At 35.6% G+C, this 21,835-nt stretch overlaps 1 protein-coding gene across 2 annotated transcripts in view; it reads right to left on the bottom strand.

Annotated features, from left to right (window-relative positions):
- The window catches only part of RFX7 (regulatory factor X7), a 135,167-nt gene that overhangs the window by 10,875 nt on the left and 102,457 nt on the right, over nucleotides 1-21,835 (bottom strand). For both annotated transcript variants that reach the window (XM_030318117.1, XM_030318118.1), the window contains 3 exons: nucleotides 2,537-2,653; nucleotides 1,180-1,264; nucleotides 231-438 (listed from right to left, as the gene is read on the bottom strand). In XM_030318117.1, coding sequence (XP_030173977.1) covers nucleotides 231-438; nucleotides 1,180-1,264; nucleotides 2,537-2,653 — 410 coding nt within the window. The remainder of the gene's footprint in view (nucleotides 1-230; nucleotides 439-1,179; nucleotides 1,265-2,536; nucleotides 2,654-21,835) is intronic.

Genomic DNA, 21,835 nt, shown 5'->3' with positions numbered 1-21,835 from the left:
ACTATAGAAAAATAAACTATAGCTTTAAGCTTTACAATGAAATGACTATAATTACTACTATTTTTGTTGGCTCAACAAATTCATCTGAACTTAGTGCTAAGTGAAGTGACAGTAAACTCATACAAACACTAAAAAGACAAAGAAGTTCTCTGGTGAAACTCTTTTTTTGCTATCAACTCTAAAATATAGTAATATCTGTCAGTTTTAGCTTATTAACGGTAATTATGTACCTGGTGGTGCCGCTGCCATTACCGTTAGAGCTGCCATCGACTTAGTGCCTATATAATGACTTTTTATAAGGAAGCGGGCTAATTCCAAGACCGTGTCAAATGGCTGGCTTAACACTTTCTGGGCCCATTCACACACAAGACGGCAAGCAGAAGAGATAACTTCCTCATCAATATTTTGAAGCTGCCCAGAAGGTTCAGCTCCTTCCAACTAAATGAAGGAAAAAGGAAAAGTTAATATAAAAGAAAACTCAGAGAAATTAAACTGAAGCACATCGAAGACATGTATTCTTAATTAGAAGACGCAATCTATATCTGTCGGGTCAAAGTCATATAAAATGCCCTGCTGGCAGGCATATAAGAGCCTTGCAAAGAAGAGGCCTATCCCTATCCCCACCAGGGCACAGTTACCAGCAGCACTATGAATACAACATTTAAATGGTTGTTAAACATATATGAAGGCTAAGAGATATTGTGAATCTTTCTAAAAGCCTCTTCTGACATCAATAAAACAAACTATGCCACTAGCTATATATTTTGTCTTCTTTATACTTTTGGCCACCCCAAGTCTTTTGTACACCAAGGTGGTATTAGATAAATATATAAGTAAATCAAAAAGGAAAAAAAAAGACATTCATACTATATATATATATATATATATTATCCCACACCTTAATCTCTCCTCTTGACAATATACCTATTGTCAATATATATCATGGATGTATCTAGAAACCAGTTTAGATTTTTGTTACCCCTAATTTCATGAGCCATGTTGTCACAGTCAGATATTTTAACATTTTTCAGCCACTGTTAAATTTTTTGTCTTACATATTTTGTAAAAGGCATAGTTCCTGGTCCCTGGTTTTATCAAAAGGAGACTATGCAGTATGCTTTTCAATGCTGAAAATAAGGCATGACTCTACTTAGTAAAAAGAAAAGGCAGAATTCTTACCCCATCTCCAGTTTTGTGAAAATCAAGATTGGGCAGTGTTGGCATGTGAACAAAGGCTTTTTTCCTTAGTCCACTGTAGCAATATGTAATAAACAGTTAAGGTCTAAAGCATTCTAAATTAAATGAACTACTTATATAATTAGCATTTGAGAAGTAGCCATACATAAGAATACAATCAACATGAGATAACAACTACTTTCAGAGTTCTTCGGTAAGAGCAACCATAATATTATAAACTCAGGACACTTTCACTCTTTTCAAACTGAAATAGTCTGCAGAATGTTACTGTCTTAAATGAAACAAAATGATTTTCATCTGTTATAAATTTTATGAATAAGTGTTCCTAATAGGCTGTGCCAACCACCAGCAACAAACAGGTCAGAAGGAAAGGAATATCCAGATGGAAACCTGGCACACCAGAGGGAAACTGTAGCCCAGGGCACTGGGACAAAAACAACTCTTAAAGAGTGTCACAAGGGCTTTAACCTTTTCAGTTCTTTTTCCACTGAAACACACAGGATTATCACCTGTAACATGCCAAAGACCCATCAAGACATTTTTGTTTGTACACAGGAAACAATGATGGGTCATGCAACAAGTGGCTAGAGAACACCTGGAGCAGTGCCCCTTCCCTGCCCTTTCCTCTCATCTCCACAGGAGTGAGCTTCTGTGTTTTGAAAAAGACCAAGGGCTCAGTAATGAGAAATAATGTTTTTCTAATACAGAGACCCTCTATTTTACAATCTTCTTCCAAGAGAAGGAAAGACTTTAATAAGTTCTTAATCTTCATTTCCTTCTGTTTGCTACTAAGCATTTCTCTGTCACAAGAGGGACATTTTGTATGCTCTAGCTTTAATTTTAATATGGCTTTAAATGGTTGGCTGAAAAATACTTTAAAGAGAATATAATCTTCCAGTACAAATTCCACAAGAATTTTTCTTGAATGTTGTACATTTTGCCAAGAAGATCCCTATGTTTCAAAATTACAGGAAGAAGACAGCTAACATCTTTCTCCACTTTTATTGATATGACTTACTACTGCTGCACTCTGGCATGTCTCAGTTAATTCTTATTATTGAAGAAAAGGAGATCAGACCAGTAAGAACACACGAGAATGACAGAACAAGGTGAAATCTATCAAAATCCTAAAACCACTATTTGTTATTTCTCTGGCAGTTTGATATATAGCCAGGAAAATAATGTTTGCAATTATTCTACTAAGAGCTTTAGAGTTGTTTGTATCTGTTGACTTAAATTTATTTCTAAATATAGTTGCTAGTTGAACTACAACAGCAGATGTTCTGTAATAAGTGATTACTAAAGAGATCACTAAAAAAACCATTCTGGTAAAGGATATTTAGATTTGCCTCTTGTGCCCAGGCGACGTGCCTTCATGTTTGGAAAGACATTTTTCATGATCTTTCCAAAATCAGCAGCACTTAATGGATGGTAACCAAGATTGTCACAATAGCTCCTGCAAAAGAAGGAGGTACCAATTTAGAGCAAAAAAATTCAGAATACATAGGACAGTGCTATTTCAATACAATTTGACTACTCTGACAAAATAAAAAACCACATCTTCAAGTCATTCACCACAATTTTCATTGATTGTTCTTTGGAGGCTAACTCAGGTTTAGTTAGCTTGTTTCATCCTCAGGGTATACAATACCACTGCTTTCAACAGCATACAAAAAACTTGTAGTAAGAGATACTGGTGGTACAAAGTTTTCCAATTACAATCCAACCCTGCACTCTGAAATGAGCATATCCAGCTCAACCAGTAGGACTCGACATTTCCACATATGTATCAAGTTAATATATAGGGAGATAATTCCCAATATACACATTATGTAAGTCAGACATCAGAAACAAAACTATATGGCTTAAAAGAGAAACATGATATATTAGACCTAAAAGGGACTTTAGGGATCATCTATACCAACACTCTCATTTTACTCATAAGGGGAAAAAAAATGAAGGCACAGAGAAATTCCAAGGTCCAGTGTTCTCTCTTCACCCCTACCACTTTTATTATTGCCAGGAAAAAAATACTTTGTAAGGCAGTAACTTCAAGTGGGAACAGGGAAACAAGCCAAGTCTTAACTACTACTGGAATCAGGTATTTTGTTTTTCTCTAGACCTGCCAGTCATAGGTACATAGCCAATCCCTCCTCTACCAGTTCAGCAGCAGGTCAAGGCCCACATCTTGTCCTGGCTACCAAAGCCTTCCTCATAACTGCTGGCCTCTGAGAGAACCATTACCTGAGAAACACCAAAGAGGAAGTCAGAGGAATTCCAAAGTAATCCCATCAAATTTCCCCACCTCACCCTTAATTTCAGCATGGACCAGAGCAGCTTCTTGATGAAGCCATGCAGCTAAGAGCCAAAAAGAGATTTAGGAAGAAGAAACAAAGGAAAACAACTGGAAGGACTGTGAACAGGGTATAATGTTAACTGGGACTTCAGTTCTTGTAAAGTGCTGAATACACTGGCAACATTCCTAAAGTGACCTGATTTAAGAAGCCAAACTGGGAGAGATTTAATATGTTATATTTAACTTGAGACTACATGTTACACTGAGTGGTTCAGGGGTCAGGTTTAAGGTACAAAATGAAGAGGTGACTATTTTGGGGTGCTGACAATTTAAATGAACTGCATCAAATCATAACCATTCCAGTAGCAAGTTAAATCAGTTATTTTTATGTTTTAAATAAGCACAGAAAGAAAATGTAAATGAGGTTGGTTCTTTTGCACCTCAGGGACTTGACATAACCTGAAAAGATTATTTTTCTTATTCTTCAAGTCTCAGCTCAAATGTTATTTCAAAAGTGTCTCTAACAACACTTATCTAAAGCAGCGCTCTCCTGTGACACCCTCACCATATTATCTAAGAGTGTGCTCTGTTTCTTTCCTTTCATGACTTATAATAATTATGTAACAGCTGATTTACTTATCGTTTTTCTCCTCCATTAGGCTATATGTGCAACCAGGGCAGTGACCATATCTATGTGGTTCACCACTGTATTGTCAGCATTAAGATTTAAGAGGTCCCATTAAGTCTTAATATGACATTAAGTACATCATACTTAAAACAAAAAAACCTTAAAGAAACACATAAAAAGGCAATAAAGAAAACACTGCCCACTAGGCTCTTGTGATAGCATTGGCATATATATATGCCTAAAAGAACTGACACCAGATAAAGAAAAGCAGGACAATGAGTCTAATAAGAGATGTAATATATCCACTCTATTCTCCCTCTGGGACTTAAGTTTTCATGTTTTTTTCATTATATTAGTATACCAAAATTTTTTGCTTTGGTGGAAGGGATGTGTGAAAGGCTGGCAAAGTTAAATATCAAGATGATCAATGCAAAATGTGCTTGTCGAATCCTGAGTGTAACTTTGGAATATGACCACCCCATTTCATGTTTTTTGATTCTTATTTATTCCATTAGAAGAGAGGAATTCCCCTTTAGGAAGATTGATTTTTTTTTTTTTTTTTTTTTTTTTTACAATGACCTTATCTTTAGTATACTCTTTAGTGGATAAATAAGTACCTTGTAGACATAAACAGCTCAAATTATTCTTCCTGAATCAAATAGTAGATAATGTTAAGAATAAAACTGCTTATGGGGGCGCCTGGGTGGCGCAGTCGGTTAAGCGTCCGACTTCAGCCAGGTCACGATCTCGCGGTCCATGAGTTCGAGCCCCGCGTCAGGCTCTGGGCTGATGGCTCGGAGCCTGGAGCCTGTTTCCGATTCTGTGTCTCCCTCTCTCTCTGCCCCTCCCCCGTTCATGCTCTGTCTCTCTGTCCCAAAAATAAATAAAAAACGTTGAAAAAAAATTAAAAAAAAAAAGAATAAAACTGCTTATGATTAAAAATTCTACAGTTGACATCTTATATGTCAAAGAGAACACAGACAGCCCCAAATTAAAAGCAACCATACTTGAAATAGGTCATAGATTTATTTAATTTTATGAAATCTCAGAACTGGCAATACATTCAGAAGTTGTATGGTTTAATTTCCTGCTGGATGTGAAAATGACCATGCTCATACATGATGGTTACATCAGTATGACAGTGTGAACACTTCCCCTGATAGAGACGGCTCTATACTGTGAGGTGGCCTATTCAATTTTAAGTGGTTCTAATTTTCAAAGAAAAAGAATCTCATTATTAGAGCCCATTCTCCATTGGGAAGACATATTCAATGATTTCACTTTAATCTGAGTAAATATTTTTAGGTTACCTATTCATAATTTTGAAACCAGCTATAGGTTATTCCAGCCCATGTGGAGATTTTGGTTAGTTTCCATCTAGTTTTCCTGGTTCATAATTTTAACTGCGGGTTGATCAGGCAAGATATGGTGTCAGTTAATATCTAACTCAGTGTCAGATTATATTTACCCAACACTTAAAACAATGGGAAGGAACAATGTTCTGTTCACAGGATAACTAATACTTTTGGGGGGGGTTGTTTTTGGTCTCACTCTTTTTTTTAAAAATATGCTTTTCAATCTTTGAAATTAAGCCTAACATTCAGCATAATCATCAACACATCACTCAAAATCCTTGGTAGTGAGTCAATCTTCAATGTTTATTCATATCATTTATAAATTAACTATGTAAGTTACACAATGCTTAAAGGTACAAAAATATAAACTAGTCAAAAATACTAGTGGCAAAAATACAGCCTTAGGATACCTTAACATACCTGGACATTTTTGAGTGATTTGTATGCATTACATTATTTAATTCTCTCAGTGACCTTGAGGCAGGGTATTTTTTCCCCCCAGCAGAGTTGTTTTTATCGTCTTGTAAGACATGAAGTTTCAAAACCATTATATTATACAGGAACTCCTGTTTTCTTATAGATGTAAAAGAAAATGGCCTTAGCATAATTTATATGAAAACATGTACACGTATTTCACTACATGTAAAATATATATACATTATTTATAGTACCAGAATTCAATAAATGTCAATTGATAAGGATGGTGATACAGGAGTCTAGTCTCTAAAATGCACTTAAGCTGTCTCACTGCAATAGCACATTACTACCTATAAAAAGTGTGATGCAAAAAAAAAAGAAAAGTGTGATACACTACCAGGTAAAAAATCAAGGAAGACAGCATTAGATGTATAGAAAATGTTATAGAGCATAACTACTTTATTTCTAAGAAGATAGATTTACTTTGTGTAGCAAAAATTCTGACTGGCACATTCTCAGCTGTGAGCTACAATTCGTGGCATGTTAGTGTCTTCATGAATGATTTCAAGATCCACACTTTTTTATTTTTAATTTTTTTTAATGTTTATTTTTGAGAGAGAGAGAGCGTGCGCAAGTAGGGGAGGGGCAGAGACAGAGGGAGACACAGAATCTGCAGCAGGCTCCAGGCTCTCAGATGTCAGTATAGAGGCTGATGTAGGTCTCGAAGTCACAAACCATGGGATCATGACCTAAGCCAAAGTTGGATGCTAAACCAATCGAGCCACCCAGGTGCCCCTTGATTCATTCTTTTTTTTAAAAACCTTTTGATCCCCTTCACCCATTTTTCCCACCCTCCTGAACCCCTCCCTGCCTTTGGCAATCACTAGTCAGTTCTCTGTACCAACTTTCTTTTATTTTTAAATTGTTAAGATTCCATATATAAGAGAGATGATACTGTATTTGTCTTTCTCTATCTTCACTTAGCATAATGCCCACAAGCTCCATCCATATTGCCTGAACTGGCAAGATTTCACTTGTTTCTCTAGTGAATAATATTCTTGTGTGTGTATGTACCACAATCTCTTCATCCATTCATCCATCAAAGGACACTTAGGTTGTTTTCATATCTCAGCTATTGTAAATAGTGTTGTGATGAATATGGGGGAGCAGATATCCTTTTGAATTAGTGTTTTCATTTTTGCATAAGTACCTAGAACTGCTAGATCATATGGCAGTTCTATTTTTAACATTTTGAGGAATCTCCATATTATTTTCCATAGTGGCTGAACCAATTTACATTCCCACCAACAGTGCACTAAGAATTCTCTTTTCTTACTACCTCGCCAACACTTGCTATTTCTTGTCCTTTTGAGAACAGCAATTCTTACAGGTGTGAGGTGATACTTCATTATGGTTTTAATTTGCATTTCCCAAATGATTAATGATATTGAGCAACTTTTCATATAACTGTTGGCCACCTGTAGTCTTCTTTGGAAAAATGTCTGTTTAGATCTTCTACCCAGTTTTTAATCAGTTTGTCTTTTGCTATTGGGTTGTATGAATTCTAAATTTTGCATATTTTCCCCTTATGATAGATAGTTTATAAATATTTTCTCATATTCAGTAGGTTGCTCTTGTATTTTGTTGAGTTTCCTTTGCTGTGAAGGAGGATTTTAGTTTGATGTAGTCTCATTTGTATATTTTTCCTTTTATTGCTTTTACTTAAGGTGCCAGATTAAAAAAAAAAGATCAAAGCCAAGACTTATATTTTCTTCTAGAAGTTTCACGGTTTCAGGTCTTATGTTCAAGTCTCTAATTACTTTGAGTTGGTTTTTGGGTATGGTCTAAGATAGGAGTCCAGTTTCCATGCTTTGGCATGTGGCTGTCCAGTTTTCCCAACACCATTTATTGAAGAGACTGTCCTTATGCCATTGTATATTCTTGGCTTCCTCTGTCATAAATTAATTGACCATATATGTATGGGTTTATTTCTGAGCTCTCTACTCTGTTCCATGGATCCATTTTTCTGTTTTTATGCCAGTACCATAGTGTCTTGATTACTTGTTACTTTGTTAACAGAGTTTGAAATCAGGGAGTGTGATGTCTTCAGCTTTGTTCTTCCATCTCAAGATGATTTTGGCTATTTGGGGCCTTTTGTAGTTCCATACAAATTTTAGGATTCTTTGTTCTATTTCTGTGAAAAATGCCATTGAAAATTTAATAGGGATTGCATTGACTATGTAGATTGCTCTGGGTAATACAGACATTTTAACAATATTATTTCTTCCAATCCATGAGCATGGAATATCTTTTCATTTGTATCTTCAATTTTTTCCTTATGTTTTGTATTTGAGGGTACACAGGTATTTTACCTCTTTAGCAAAATTTATTCCTAGGAATTTACTCTTTCTGATGCAATTATGAATAGGATTGTTTTCTTAACTTCTTTCTGACAGTTCATTATTAGTGTCTAGAGACACAACAGATTTTTGTGTATTGATTTTGTAACCTGCAACATTACTGAATTCATTATTAGCTCTAACAGCTTGCTGACCCAGTCTTTAGGGTTTTTGATATATAGTAACACATCATCTGCAAATGTCTTTTCCAAATTGGATGTTTTAAATTTCTTTTTCTTGCCTAATTGCTCTATGACTTTCGATACTATGTTGAAAAGTAGTGAGAGTAGGCATCCACATCTTGTTCCTGATCTTACAGGAAAAGCTTCCAGCAGTTCACTGTTGAGTGTGATGTTAGGTGTGGACTTGTCATATATGGCCTTTATTATGTTGAGGTATATTCCCTCAACCCACTTTGTTGAGGGTTTTTATCATGGATATTGAATTCTGTCAAATGCTTATTCTGCATTTACTGAGTTAATCACAGGATTATCTTTCAATTTATTAATGTGGCCTATCACCTGTTGATTGAAGACAGTAAACCACTCTTGTATCCCTGACATAAATTATTGATAGGTATGTACTTAACTGTCATCTTGATTGTCTTCTGGCTGTTTTTGTAGTTCTTCTCTGTTCTTTTCTTCTTCCCTCACTCTCTTTGTGGTTTTATGGCTTTCTTTAGTAGTATGCTTATACTGCTTTCTCTTTATCATATGAGCATTTAGTATAGGTTTTTGCTTTGTGGTTACCAGAAGGCTTACATATAACAACTTATACCTACAATAGTCTAAGTTTATAACTTAAGTTTGATCGCATTTTATTTATTTTTTTAACGTTTATTTATTTTTGAGACAGAGAGAGACAGATCATGAATGGGGGAGGGTCAGAGAGAGGGAGACACAGAACCTGAAACAGGCTCCAGGCTCTGAGCTGTCAGCACAGAGCCCGACGCGGGACTCGAACTTACGGACCATGAGATCATGACCTGAGCCAAGTCGGCCGCTTAACCGACTGAGCCACCCAGGCGCCCCTTGATCGCATTTTAAAGCTCACCTTCCACATTTTATATTTTTATGTTACATCTTTCTGTCTTATATACATCCTTTACTAATTATTATAATCAGTTATTTTTACTTTTGTCTTTGAAACTTCACTAGTGATTACTACCTTTTTACTATATATTTACTTTTGCAGTAAGAGTTACTCTTTCATACATTTTGTTATTAGTTTGTGTTTTTTCAGCTTAAAGAAGTCCCTTTAATACTTCTTTTAAGGCCAATTTAGTGGTGATAAAATCCTTTAGCTTTTATTTCTCTGGAAATCTCTTTCTTTATCTTTCCTTCAAGTCTCAAAGATAACTTTGCCAGGTAGAGTATTCTTGGTTGGAAATTTTTTTCTATCAGCACATTGAATATATCCTGCCACTCTCTTCTGGCCTGCAAATTTTCTGCTGATGGATCTGATGATAGTCTTAGGGGGTTCCCCTGTATATAACAAGTTGCTTTTGTCTTGCTGCTTTAAAAATTCTGTCTTTAAACATTTTAATTATAATGTATCTTGGGTGGGTCTCTGAGTTCATCTTAATTTGAACTCTCTGGGCTTCATGGATCTGGGTATGTTTCCTCCTCATATTTGGAAGGTTTTCAGCCATTATTTCTTATTTGAAGAAATAAAAGCCATGTCGCAGATCACTAGTCTTAGGGATCTTGAGACACAAGCCCTGTTGCTTTTCAAACTTAGATACTTTGGGAGCTCATCTCCCAAGTTTAAGTCTTAAAAGTTATGGTGCCCAATGTGGTGTTCAAATCCTTTGCTCCTCATGGAGGAATTCTGGGTTTTGAGTTCCCTCCTGATTATGGGTCACCTGAGAGTGGGGTTTATGGTGAGACTCTGTTCCAGGCCATTTTATCTGCTTGGATGTGGTTTTCTTCTCATTTGTCCAATGTGTAGTCATCACTCAGCCAGTCTTTAGTTTTTTTTTAGAGGAAAACTGTTCATATGTAGCTGTAGAGTCAGTGCGCCTGTGGGACAAGGGGAGTTCAGGATCTTCCTACATCACCATCATGTACCATTTTCCTCAGTTATTTTTATTATACATACACATTTTAGAGATGAGGAACTTACATAGAGAGGTAAATCTGGAAAGAATTTAGTTATCCAGCTGATCTTACAGATGGGAAATATTGTTAATTAGTAACTACAAGCAAACTGAATGCTTGGAAGGCAACCAAAATTATGTCATTGAATTTTTTTCTAACATTTATACAGAGAAGTATTTTTTTAACTTTTTTTTTTAAAGTAATCTCTACACCGAACGTGGGTCTCAAACTCACAACCTGAAGATCAAGAGTTGCATGCTGTACTGACTGAGCCAGCCAGACATGCCCAAAGAGAAGAATTTATTAAAAATTACTGATTTTCTACTAAAAGCCCCTTTTCTTAACAAGATCCACACTATTGTTTTGGTGAGGCTTAACATTCATGTATTATAGATAGTAACAAAAGGTAGAGGAATTTAGAGAGGTCCCAGTTATATTGCTGGGTACAGTTATATTGCTTTAAAAGTATTAATCACACAATACATTTGCCAGGTAATCTGAAGACAAATGAGGTGAAAGTAATATGGCCAATATCTAATTAGCTTGAGCCCTTGAAAAGTGGAACAGTTGTTGAAATTCTCTAATATGTTTAAGGTACAATTAGCTCCTGAGACTCTGGAGAGAAAACTCTTTGAAAGTACCTAAACTTGATCATAAACAGATTTTATTTTTCTTAGTGTTCCACATTCTGGGTAGAACAATATTACACAGCTAAGTCTGAGGCACAAGTGAAGTCTGCTGGACTCTCGCATTTGGCAAGGACACTTGGAGAACACTGGAGAAGTGCACAGTGCAATGGTTTGCTGTACCAGAGGACAGCAGAGCTGGAAAAGGACGGTGTATGTTTGTTAGGTTAGTTATGGTGTCTCTAATCTAAACCCTGGAGAGAATTTAGAGCTGTTAGTAGTACTATTAAGCCAAGCTTAGACTAAGATAAAATACCACTTGTTGAAATTCAGGTAACCTTATTTTTGTGGTAAATAACTACATAGTGAACAATATATCTAAAAGATTACTTTGTTTGAAGTCAACAACGTTAATTTTAAGAAGAGTTAAATTATAATGCATATATAAAGCAAATAATCATGTATGACCTTATTACCCAGGTCTTCCCTTTCAACTTGCCTTTCCTTTTATGGGCTTATTACCCATGATTTTAGATAATAATCCCAAGGGGAAAAAATCTGTGTCCTTAACTATTTAATCACCGTAAAAAAGGAAATATTTCTTTTATTATTTCTTAAGAAAGGCTTGATTTCTCACTGTTGCTTATGAAAGAGCCATTTAAAACAACTATTCTTAAAAAAAAAAAATAAAACAACTATTCTTTTGGTCAATTTGTATTGTATCTTTTTTTAAAAATAAAGACTATATATATAAAAAAATAACAAGTGTACACACATAAATATATACATATGCTGATAACATTCTGTATGCAGTGCTCCTGTGGTACCCTTATTTTTATTTTTCAATTGTCTCAGTTTTCAGTTCTTCTAACATAAAATGTTCAGATTATATGAATACAGATAGTAACTGCCTACAGTTTAAGAATGAACAAAAACACGGACGCATGCAGCACCTGGGTGGCTCAGGCCAGTTAAGCATCCAACCCTTGATTTCAGCTCAGGTCATGATCTCACAGTTTGTGAAATCAAACCCCGCATCTGGCTCTACGCTGACAATGCAGAGCCTGCTTGGGATTCTGTTTCCCTCTCTCTCTTTCTCTCTGCCCTTCCCCTGCTCATGCACACATTCTCTCTCTCTCTCTCTCTCTCTCTCTCTCTCTCTCTCTCTCTCAAATAAATAAACTTTAAAAAACAAACAAAACACTGAAGCAATGCTTTGACCCAATGAATTCCTGATTAACCATCTCTCTTCTCTAAATTTCCATCAAAATCCAATTTTACTATACTAATAGTTCTTCAATAGTTTCAAACATTTCTTAAAATCCTGTTAGTAAGAGGATAAATCTGGACAAAAACAAGGTTGTCTACATTAAAAAAACAACAACACACCAATAACCTCCAACATCATCTTGTACAATCATACCATTTTGTAGATGAGGAAACTAAGGAACAGAAAGGTAAAAATTATTTACAAGGGCAATTAATTATTGAGTGATTCTTTATATCACTGATGAGCCAAGCAGTTTTATATAATGAGTATTTAATACATAATGACTGGTGGCACTGCTAATTTTCAAAAGGCTCCTTCTTAAGACACTGATCAGTTCCCAAATTGATTTGCTACATAAAATCTCACACCAATAAACACATATAGATACTATACAGTATGGCATTCTTCTATAAACTATGTCAGCAGGAAATAAAAGAGATATATTTAACCTGCCTTTAATGAGAACAATGGACAAAGACTTAAATACATTCTCCACAAGAGCAGAGAGCCAATTGGCTAAAAACACATATAAAAATCCCCTCAACTTTAGTCATCAAGGAAATGCAAATGGAAACCCAAAGTGGGGGGGGGGGGAATCCCTCATGTTCACACACAATAAAATGAACAAAGAAACGGTGGTATATATTCATAAATGGAATAGTGAACAGCTATTAGAATGAGGGAACCAAAACCATGTGAAACAAAATGCATGAATCTTACAAACATGTTGAATAAAAAAGAACACAGATAATAAATTACTGTATAGGGGTGCCTGGGTGGCTCAGTTGGTTAAGCATCTGACTTCAGCCCAGGTCATGATCTAATGGTGCGTGAGTTCAAGCCCCGTATTGGGCTCTGTGCTGACAGCTCAGAGTCTGGAGCCTGCTTCAGATTCTGAGTCTCCCTCTCTCTCTGCCCCTCTCCCATTAGCACACTAATGTGTGCTAGTCAGTCTCTCTCTTTCAAAAATAAATAAACCTTAAAAAAATTATTGTATAATCTCGTTCATATAATATTAAAAAATAAACAAAGCTGATCTGTGGTGTCAGAAGCCAGGAGAGCAGTTACTCTTGGTAGGGCTAGGGTGGTGGTTCTGGGAAGAGAGTGATTAGGAGGGGACCCAGAGGGCTTTCCGGGATGATGGTGATGTCATGCTCAGTTTCTTAATCCGGATGCTCGCAGTACGAGTGTACTCACTTTGTGAAAAATTACCAAGTTGTACACTTAAAATCTGTACAATTTTTAGTGTGTATGTTATGCCTCAATACAAGCTACAATAAATATTGTAAATAAGATGCTATGACAGAAATATATATAAGGTGCCATGTGATCACAGAAAAGGGAGTCATTTAATTTAAATAATTAAGGGTACAATGGTATATGGAGAAAGTGGATTTAAATTGGGCCTTAGAAAAAAAGCAGATTTATCATATGAGTGGTAGGGTGGGATGGGGGTGAGGCAGATCTGTTTCATGTGGAGGACAAAATGTGAACAAAAAATGAAAAGAGCAGGCTGTGTTTTTAAAATCTCAAGAGGTACAAAATAGCTAAGGTGTAGGATAAATAATGGGAAAAAGGAAGAAGGGGGAAGAAAGGCTTATACAAAATAAGATTTGTAGCAGCTACGGCCAAAATGCTGGATTGTGGATGAGTCTGAATAATAACAATTGCTGCCATATATTGAGGGCTTACTATGTTCTGAGCATTGTGATAAACATTTTACAGATATAGTTTTAAGCCTTAATAAAAATAGTATGGTATTTTACAGAGGGATAGAAAGCAAATTGACACTAAAGGTTAAGGACTTGCCTGCAACTACAAACCCCAGCATATGTCTAAATTAGGATTCAAACTTGGATGTGGCTAGTTTCAAAGTCTAATCTTTCTCTACTATATAATTATGCCTTTCTCTGAAAAATAAAAGTTTTGGACTTCATTCTATAGCAAAGGGAAATATCAAATACAATTTGGAAGGAGTCCTTTTTATAGTTTACACTTTTTATAGACTTTTAAAGAAAGTCTTTATAGAGGGTTTCATCTGCCAGGTGAATAGTTTTTATTTCTTATGATTAAAATGGCTATTTCATTTGCTGGTTCATTTCAGTTAACTTTTCAATAAAGTGTGGCAGTTAGAACTACAAATAACATTTCTGGGTCTTTAACATTCATGGATTTCAACTTTATACTTTTGGTGACATCAATAAAAGGAAGGGCCACTGAAATCCACTTCTCCATACAACAATGGAAAAAACTGGCAAAGCTGGTCAATATCAACTTTTCTGAATTCTGGAAATTAACCCAAAGCTTGCAGTAAACTAGAGAGCATTTACCCAAGAAAACTGGCTGATTTTCAGTAAGAACAGCTTTGTATCATTTTTACTTGCCCCGATTCCCTCAAGATCCAACAGTAGCCTTGAAAAGTAACAGCTCAACATTCCCAGTTCAGCATAGTGGTCCCTAGAATAAACATAACACAGCTGGAGCTTGCTCAAAGCCACATCCCAAAGAACTGTCATTATTTGTCTTCTGTGGTGGATTCTGTGGATGATCCCACTTTTGGCTATATCTGATCTGTCTTGTAGCTTTGTCCACTGCAAAAAGCTTTCTCCCTTGAGGGGATGGAATGGTAGGGAGAGGAAACCGTTAAAAAGAATTGTAGGCAAATGTCTTAACTTTGTGGCTGCCTAAGACAGTGGATAACAGCTGGGCAGACAACAAACTAACCAAGAAACTTAAAAGGAAAAACTGGTAAATAAGACGTCCATAGAAGCTTTGGAAAGCTCCACCTTATTCCTGGGAATCTAGAAGGCCATACACATGCAAAGGGCTGTGTGCATCTCAAGACCCTAGAAAACCCCAAGCTCTCACCTCTGGCTAAACTTGAGGCTCCACAAAAGCACGTAGTAGAGGATTAAGAAGAGCTGTCAATTGCTTGACTGTTTATGGTATGCCCCAACACACACATAGCCCTTTGGTAAAGACTGGGAGATTTATTGGTTAAAGTTATTTAAAGAAATCTCTGTCCAATCAATAGCTGGCCACTAAGCTGAGTAGAGACTTCAATGACTGGATAAAAACATCACAATTCAACACTAGCAGACTGGTTCTACAGGAAATACTAAAGGGGGGTCATTCAAGCTTCAATGAAAGGACACCAAACACTAACTTGAATCCATAAGAAGAAATAAAGAGCATCAGTAAAGGTAAAGGTAGCCATATAATAAATATAAAATTCAGTCTAAATATATTTTTTCTTCTGAGTCCTTTATTCTTTCATCTGATCTAAAAGACAGCTGCACAAAGCACCAAATATAAGTTTGTGTTGATGGGTACACAATGCATAAAATGAATGGGGTTATGGGAGAGAACATATACATATAGGAGTGAAAGATTTTGCATACTTCTGAAATTAAATTGGTATTAATCCAAACAAGTTTTTTATAAATTAATGTGTTAACTACAATCTCTAGGATAACCACATATGAAAATAATTTAAAAATATATATACTAAAAGAAACAACAAGGGAATAAAAATGATTCACTGTATAATACCCATTTAATATGAAGTCAGTAACGGGGGAACTGAAGAACAAAAACAGACAAAAACATACAGGAAATAGCAAAAATGGCAAATGGAAATCCTACCTCATAATTACATTAAATGTTCACTTACATTTAACCTTTTCAATTAAAAGGCAGGGAGAGGCAGAATGGATTTAGAATAAAATATTATCAAACTATATGTTTGATACATATTACATATATATTTTAAAGTAAAAAAAAAAAAAACCAAATAAGTCAAAAGTAAAAGAACAGAAAAGACATAGCATGCCAAAAGTAACCAAAAGAGAACTAGGGTGCCTATATTAACATCAGAGGAAAAGCCTTTAGGACAAAAATTGTGGCTAGAAACCAAGAAAGTCATTATTTCACAATAAAAGGGTTAATCAATCAAGAAGATATAATAATTATAACCTATTATGTGCCTAAGAACAGAGCTCCAAAACACATAAAACAAAAATGGACAATAGTAAAGGGAGAAATGGATATTTCAACAATAATTTTAGATTTCAATACTCCACTTTCAATAAAGAATAGAACTAAGAAGAAATAACAAGAGGAATTAGTACTTTGAGAGGAATAGAAATGAAGCACAATATACCAAAACTTATGGGACACAGTGAAAGCAGTGCTTAAAGGGAAACTTATAGCTGCATATGCCTACATTTAAAAAGAATGGTCTCAAATAAATAACCTAATCTTCCATGTTAAGAAATTTGAAAAGTAAGAGGAAGCCAAACCTAAGGCAGGCACAAAGAGGGCACTGTAAGGAGTAGAGTGGTAATCAATAGGGAATAGAAAACCAATAGAAAAGAATTAACAAGCCCCAAAGTTGATTCTTTGAAAAGATCAATAAATCTAATAAACCTCTAGCTAAACTAAGATTTAAGAAAAAAGACTCAAATAACTAAAATCAAGAATAAATGAGAAATATTACTATTAATCTTATAGGTATACCTTAGAGAAAGAAAAGATACTATAAGAGAATACTATGGAAAACTATACGCCAACAGATAGGATAAGCTACACAAAATAGACAAATTCCTAAAGACATAAATTACCAAAATGGACTCAAAAAGAAATATGACAATCTGACCTATAAAAGGAGATTGAATTACTAATTTAAAAAGTATCTACAAAGAAGAATCTAGGCCTAGATGGTCTCACACTGGTGAATTCTACCAAACAGTTCATACCAATCCTTCATAAATTCTTTCATAAAAATAGAAGAGGGAATACTTCCAAAGTCATTCATTCTGTATGGCCAACATTACCCTGATTCCAAAATCAGACAAAGACATCACAAGAAAGAAAAATAAAAGTCCTTATGAATACAGATACAAAAATCCTTAACAAAATACTAGCAAACTGAATCAATCAGCATATATAAAACTATACACCATGACCAGGTGTGATTTATCTCAGGAATAAAGATGGATTCAACATACAAAAATTAATCAAATCAATAATGTAATATACTGTATTAACTGCATAGGGGAAAAATCTCGATATGATCATCTCAACAGGTGCAGAAAAAGTATCTGACAAATGTCAACATCCAACAAGGTGGAAGCACAATGCAAGTTCCTCACCCTGATAAAAGTCATCTATGGAAGACTGACTGCTAACAAACATCATACTTAATGGTAGACACTGAAATCTTCCTCTTTCAAAGTGGGCAGAAGAGAAGGATGTCCACTCTCACCATTTCTATTCAACACTGTACTAAAATTCCAGCAAGGGCAATTAGGCAAGGAAATGGAAAGAAGCCAAATAGGAAAGAAAGCAGTAAAGCTATCTCTATTCTCAGATGACATATTATATATAGAAAATTCTAAGGAATGTACTAAAAAACTATCACAGAGCTAACAAACTAGTTCAGCAAGACTGAAGGACACAAGATCAATATATAAAAATTATCATTTCTATACACTAGCAACAATCAAAAATGAAATTTAAAAAGTAACTCCATTCACAGTATCATTAAAAAAAAAAAACCCAAACAACCCTTAGGAATAAACTTAATTAAGAAGTATAAGGTGGGGGCGCCTGAGTGGCTCAGTCGGTTTAAGCGTCTGACTTCAGCTCAGGTCATGATCTCACGGTTCATGAGTTCGAGCCCCGCATCAGGCTCTGTGCTGACAGCTCAGAGCCTAGAGCCTGCTTCAGATTGTGTCTCCCTCTCTCTCTGCCCCACCCCCACTTGCACTCTGTCTCTCTCTCTCTCTCTCAAAAATAAAAACATAAAAAAAAATTTAAGAAGAAGTGTAAGGTATATACATAAAAGCTACAAAACATCCTTGAAAAAAATTAAAGACTTAAGTAAGCTGATATATATCACATGTTCAAGGATTAAAAGAAGTAACATTGTTAAGATGGCAATACTCCTGAACTGATCTACAGATGCACGGCAATCTTCATGGAAATTCTAACTGCTTTCCTTACAGACACTGACAAACTGATGCTAAAATGCACATGGAAATTAAAGGACACAGAGGAATCAAAATAACCTGGAAAAGGAACGAATTTAGAAGATTCACACTTCCCAATTTCAAAACTTACTATAAAACTAAACTAATCAAGACAGTGCAAGACTAGCATAAAGAAAGATATATAACAATGGAACAGAATTCAGAAACTGGAAACAAGCCCATACATATATGGTCAAATGATTTTCCACAAGGATGCCAAGACCATTCAATGGGGGAAGAAATAGTCTTTTCAACAAATGATGCTGGGACAACTGGGTATCAATGAGCAAAGAATGAATTTGGGTACCTACCTCACACTGTGTACAAATATAACTAAAAATGCAGACCCAAAGGTATGAACTAAAACTATAAAACACTTAGAATAAAACGGTATAAATTCCATGACCTGTGATCAGGCAAAAATTCTTTAGATAGAATACTTAAAAGCACTTAAAAGCACAAGCAACCAAAGAAAAAATAAACTGGATTAAATCACAATTAAAAACTTTTGTTCACGGTCAAAAAAAATGAAGACAACTCACACATAGGAGAAATATTAGCAAATCATAATATATGAAATAAGGTTCTAGTATCCAGAATATATGAAGAAAATATAACTAAATAATAAAGAACAGTAACAATTAAAAATGGGAAAAGAATGAATACTTCTCAAAAGAAAATATACAAATAAGTATATGAAAAGATGCCCATCATCATCAGTCACCAGGAAAACGCAAATCAAAACTATGAGCTATTACTTCATATGTACTAGAAGAGCTATAATAAAGAAATATGGACAAGTGTTGGCAAGAATGTGGAGAAATGCAACCCTCATACGCTGTTGGTAGGAATGTAAAATGGTGCTGCCATTGTTCAAGAACAGTTTGGTAATTCCTCAAAAACTTAAAACACAGAATTAACACACGATTCAGCAATTTTACTGTTAGTATATGCCCCTGAAAACGGAAAACACATGCCCATACAAAAATTTAGAGACTTCATAAGCAGCAAAACTTCACAGCAGCATTATTTATAATACCAAAATGTGGAAGCACCTCAAAAGTTCATCAACTGATGAATGGATAAAGAAAATGTGGTATATTCACACAATGGAATGATATATAATACAATACAGATAAGCTTTGAAAACATGTCAAGTGAAAGAAGCCAGGTAGGAAAGGCCACATAAATGTATGGTCTCATTTATATGAAATGTCAGAATGGGTAAAATCATACAGCCAGAAAGTAGATTATTGTTGCTAGATCCTGAGAGGAAGAAAGAATGGATAATGACTGCTAATGGATAAAGAATTTGGGGAAAGAATGAAAATATTCTGGCATTGCTGGTGAATGATGCATGACTTTATAAATATGCTATAAGCCACTGAATTGTGCAATTTTAAAACAGTGAATTTTATAATTTGTGATTTATATCTCAAAAGATAAAATCTAAAAAGCAAAACAAAAATTTATAGTTTCATCCATCTGTGAATAATTTTCTTAATCTATGACATGCAGTAATTGAGATTTTTTTTTACTGCTGCAAAAATCTGAATCCGATGCTTTATGACAGGAGTGGTAGTGACTCATTTGCTGGGACATGAGCTGGCTATTTGCATCTCAGTAAGGCTTCACTGTTCTCAAATCATTAAGACACATGCAGTCTCTGAAAATGACAAAAATGTTTTTTCTCTGTTAAAAATAGCCCCAAACCAGAGAATAGATGGATTGTAGAATTGTTCATTTTCTTAGACGTGATAAAAGTATTATGGTCATAAGTGATTGTCCTTATCCTCAGAAGTATATCCACAGCTTTTTTTTTAACATGGTATAGGAAAAAAACTATTCAATCTAGGTGGAGAATATCTGGATATTCTTATATTATTCTTTCAACATTTGTTATGTTTGAAAATTGTTTAATAGGATGTTGGAGAAATTGCCCTGAAAACAAAGCTATTCTTCAAAGCAGATGATTATGGTAATGAATAGAAAGTGAAGACATCTAAAAGAGTAATGATATTCCCCAAACTAGGAATCTGTTAAGGTCGTGCAGTATCTGCTTGGCAAAGTTCAGGCTACATTACCTGGCAGCACCATTGTTTTGTAAAATAATGAATGTTAGCATGCTAGTTTTGTATTTTTCTTTTTTTTTCTTTTTGAACATTTATTCATTTTTTTGAGATACAGAGAGTGAGCAGGGAAGGGGCAGAGAGAGAAAGACACACACACACACACACACACACACGCACACACACACACACAATGTGAAGCAACATCCAGGCTTTGAGCTGTCAGCGCAGATTCTCATGCAGGGCTCGAACTCATGAACCGTGAGATCACAACCTGAGCCAAAGTCGGATGCTTAACTGACTGAGCCACCCAGGCGCCCCTCACTGACTTAAATTATTAAAGAACTTAATAATCTCTGACTAAAAAAAGTTTGGTGACAGAATGCAGTGAGCTGCAGGGTAAGAGGTGAGAAAGACAGTGTTACTGTAGGGCCTCCATCTGTTGACAGAACCATCTCAGAGATCTAAAAGTTACTCAGCCTTAGGCTGAATATACTGACAAAAGGTCTACTACATGCTAGGTTCCTATGGGGAGTTAAGATCAGTCTGCAGGACAAAAAAATATGCTGTGTTGCACTACCAAATGCCAAAACAAATAAAGAAGGATTCTGTCCAAATATGCTAGAAAGATCACATGCTTTAAAAAAGAAGAAAGTTGGGCGCCTGGGTGGCTCAGTTGGTTGGGTGTCCGACTTCTGTTCATGATCTCACGGTTCATGAGTTTGAGCCTTGCGTCGGGCTCTGTCCTAACAGCTCAGAGCCTAGAGCCTGCTTTGCATTCTGTGTCTCCTCACTCTGCTCCTCCCATGCTTGTGTTCTGTCTCTCTCTCTCCCACCCTCTCTCAAAAATAAATAAACCTTAAAAAAAAACTTTAAAAAATGTTAAAAGAAATAAAAAAGAAAAAGTTAACATAAGTTGAAAATGCACACCCCCCCCCCCCCGCCCCCGGCTAGGAATTCCAGCTAGGAATCAGTTCTTCAGGCAGGATAACTTAACACTCAAAAAGAGTAGGTGGTAGGTGGAAGTCAGAGACAGCAAAGGTGAGGTGGAAATCTAAAGCCAGTCTGGGTAGTAGTGGGGAGGGGAAAAGGGAGTACAGTGAGTGTGCAGATTTTTAAAAGTCTACCAACAGAATAGTCCCATTTCCCCCTTCCCTATCCAGGGTCTGGGGTCCAGAACTGCTAACAGCAGCCAGTGTGTATGCCCCAAAACAGAAGTTTAGAGGAATCCTTCTGAAAAATGATCCCTGGAGAACACAGAGACATTCAGCAATCTCTCAAGCTTGCTTAGCTAAAAGGAAAGTGCAACAGCAGACAAGCTCTGACTATACATGGAATTCCTAAAGATTTTTTTTTAACTTGCCATTTAACAATATAAGCAGATAACAAAAAAATCACCAGACACGTTGAAGAAAATCTCCAACATGAAGATTAAAAAAAACACACA

This window comes from Lynx canadensis, chromosome B3 (genome assembly GCF_007474595.2).
Source record: "Lynx canadensis isolate LIC74 chromosome B3, mLynCan4.pri.v2, whole genome shotgun sequence".
NCBI classification, from domain to species: Eukaryota; Metazoa; Chordata; class Mammalia; order Carnivora; family Felidae; genus Lynx; species Lynx canadensis.
Note: the sequence above shows the minus strand (reverse complement) of the source record. Positions and strands in the feature narration are given on the sequence as shown.